The sequence below is a fragment of the Cebus imitator genome, unplaced genomic scaffold, assembly GCF_001604975.1.
Source record: "Cebus imitator isolate Cc_AM_T3 unplaced genomic scaffold, Cebus_imitator-1.0 Scaffold62, whole genome shotgun sequence".
Taxonomy (NCBI): domain Eukaryota; kingdom Metazoa; phylum Chordata; class Mammalia; order Primates; family Cebidae; genus Cebus; species Cebus imitator.
The window spans coordinates 5,868,389-5,871,450 of NW_016107377.1; the positions used below are offsets into that span (position 1 = coordinate 5,868,389).

General features: G+C 42.9%; 2 protein-coding genes across 7 annotated transcripts in view; one reads left to right on the plus strand and one right to left on the minus strand.

Annotated features, from left to right (window-relative positions):
• FARP1 (FERM, ARH/RhoGEF and pleckstrin domain protein 1) overlaps positions 1 to 3,062 on the minus strand; it is a 330,763-nt gene that overhangs the window by 305,135 nt on the left and 22,566 nt on the right. The gene's annotated exons all lie outside the window — the stretch shown is intronic.
• Positions 205 to 3,062, plus strand: part of LOC108305320 (40S ribosomal protein S18-like) — a 7,855-nt gene continuing 4,997 nt past the window's right edge. The window contains exon 1 of the mRNA XM_037739094.1: positions 205 to 335. Within this exon, the coding sequence (XP_037595022.1) occupies positions 205 to 335 (131 nt within the window). The remainder of the gene's footprint in view (positions 336 to 3,062) is intronic.

Genomic DNA, 3,062 nt, shown 5'->3' on the forward strand with positions numbered 1-3,062 from the left:
AAAAAGAAAAAGAAAAAGAAAAATTGGCATCGCACTGACAGATTAGGGCAGGTGAAAATATATGCCATCACTGTGGGTTACAGGCTTGGGAGAAATGGCCTAAGCACAGTACAGTTAGTACTCGACTTACGACCACGATTGGTTCCGCCAGACCGGTCGTAACACTATTTGGTCGTAAGTTGAGTAGGCTATATGCACGCGGAGATGGTAGTGCTGCCAGAAGCTGGTCCGCACTGTCGTACGCCCAGCTGGGCGACGTTTGCACTGCCAGACGCGGAGAAGTCGTGGCTAGCGATTGTGGTCGTAAAGTCGAATGGTCGTAAGTTGCATAGGTCGTAAGTCAATCAGTGCGTGTAATTGAGAGCCAACAGCAGATCCAGACTGCGCAGGTTCAGATCTTTGCTCTACTACTTACTGGTGGCAAACCTTGGGCAAGTTACTTAATCACTCCTCCCTCAGTTTCCTCATTGGCAAAACTGTGATGATAATACCTCTCCTTTACAGGTAGCTTTGGGAATCAAACAATATTTGTAAAACATTTTATACAGTTTCTAGCACAAAGTGAGCACTATGTACAAGTTCATAAAACGAATGAACAGTTATAAGGTTGTAAACCGTGAAGGGCAATATGGCATAATCTATGTATATTAAAAACAAATACACCCTTTGACCACTGATCCTGCTCCTAGGATTCTATACTTTAGGTATCAACGATCTTCAGAGCAGCATCATTTAGACCTGCAAAATATTCAGCAGAACCTAGATGTCTGTCAATAGGGAAAATTTTACAGATTATTTAATGGTACCCCTCTGTTTACATGCCAGTAAAAAGAATGAGGCCAATCTCTATGTACTAATATGAAGCCATCTTCAGAGTGCGCTAAACTGAAGAGAACAGGCACAACACTGTATTTAGGGTATGCTACCATTTATGTTAAATGTCTACGCATAAAATAATTCTGGGCCCAGCCAGGTGGCTCACGCCTATAATCCCAGCACTTTGGGAGACAGAGGCAGGCGGATCACCTGAGGTCGGGGGTTCGAGATCAGCCTGGCCAACATGGCGAAACCCCATCTCTACTAAAACTACAAAAGAATTAGCCGAGTATGATGGCAATGTGCAGAGGTTTCGGGGCACCGAGATCATACACTGCACTCCAGCCTGGTTGACAGAGCAAGACTCTGTCTCAATTAAAAAAAAAAAAAAAAAAAAAACTTCTGAAAGGGTTTTTTTTTTTTAAATGATGAGAGATTATCATATTAAGGTCTTACTAGGTTTGTTTTAATGGGAAATAATTACTAATGCTGCTAAAAGTGTTGGGGAAAGTCTCTTTTCTTAAATAAACTTTCCCCTGTAATTTTACTTTCATTATTTGTTTAACAAACTTTTTCCCACAGCCTTCTGTTAAAACAAACTTCAGACTGACAAAGGTCAAACTGTCCTGAACTCTGAATCAGTGGGGTTTAAAAATCAAGGCATGTCCATCTCTGGGCACAGAAGAGCACTCACAATACCTATTACTTCAACACTTACAATCTGCCTTGAAACACTGATGTTTCTCCTCAAAAATTGTTTCATTTCCTTTACTATCAGCATAGTATGCCAAGTTACAGTATGATTTTAAATTACTTAAAGGATAAAGAAGAATGAGACCAACAAAGCAGTCATCACGTCATTCACTTTGGACAATTCTTTTTCTTTTTTTTTTTTTTTTTTTTGACAAAATCTCACACTCTGTTACCCAGGCCGGGGTGCAGTGGTACGATCTTGGCTCACTGCAATGTCCGCCTCCTGGGCTCAAGCGATTCTCCTGACTCAGCCTCCAAGGTAGCTGGGATTACAGGTACCCACCACCATGCTCAGCTAATTTCTGTCTTTTTAGCAGAGACAGGATTTCACCATGTTGACCAGGCTGGTCTCAAACTCTTGACCTAAAGTGAGCACCCGCCTTGGCCTTAGAAAGTGCTGGGATTACAGGTGTGAGCCACTGAGGCCAACCCACTTTTGACAATTCTAACTGACCAACCTCTCAACTTGCCAGACCACGGCTCTATTTTGGAGATGTTACCCTCTCACACATATTTACACATTAGATGGCGGAGGAGGGGGCCAGAACAACAATGAAAAACGCCATGTAATTCCTAAAACAACTAAGAATATCAGCTTGTTTTGTATTAAACAAAAATCTAAGTACCCTGAAAGACACCTCTTGTTGGGTTCACAGCGGTAGGTAAAAATACATACAAATGAAGGCCACAGATGTGTTGCTTTGTTGTTTAATCAAATACAAATCAAAAGAATCTTACGCCAAGGGATTCAATTAGAAAGAATTAAAAGACTTGAGCACAAACCTGCCAAGAGCAACCCAGACTCTCTGACCCTTTCAGACTAGAACTAAAATGTCCTTTCCCACATTCTCAAAACAGGAGTCCCTGAAATGCTGCCCTGCGGATGTCAGGTAAACAGAGTCCAGATGTTCCGTCACCCGCCATATGGTGAAAACAAACGCCACACCCCTAAAACGGACCTTGGTGGCCCATAAATCAACAAATACAAATGGAGGCAAACTATCCATATGCCAATTTCCTGGAACTTTCTGTCCTTTGCTTCCTGCACAATCTCAGATGCTTTTAGGTAAACCGTTCATTAAAAGTAAGGCATTCGCAGGAGTTAATGCCAAAAGGATTATTCGTGGAGGTACAGTCAAGCAATCCGGCAATTAGAATTAAGCTAAAGAAGGATAATCGTGAAGTGTTTAGAAAAGGTCATGCTGGCCGGGCACGGTGGCTCATGCTTATAATCCTAGCATTTTGGGAGGCCGAGGCTGGTGGATCACCGGAGGTCAGGAGTTCGAGACCAGCCTGGCCGATGTGGTGAAACTGCATCTCTACTGAAAATTCAAAAATTAGCCGGGCATGGTGGCAGGCACCTGTAATCACAGCCACTTGCAAGGCTAAGGCAGGGGAATCGCTTGAACCCAGGAGGCAGAGGCTGCAGTGAACCAAGATCACACCGTTACACTCCAGCCTGAGCGACAAGAGCAAAACTCTGTCTCAAAAAT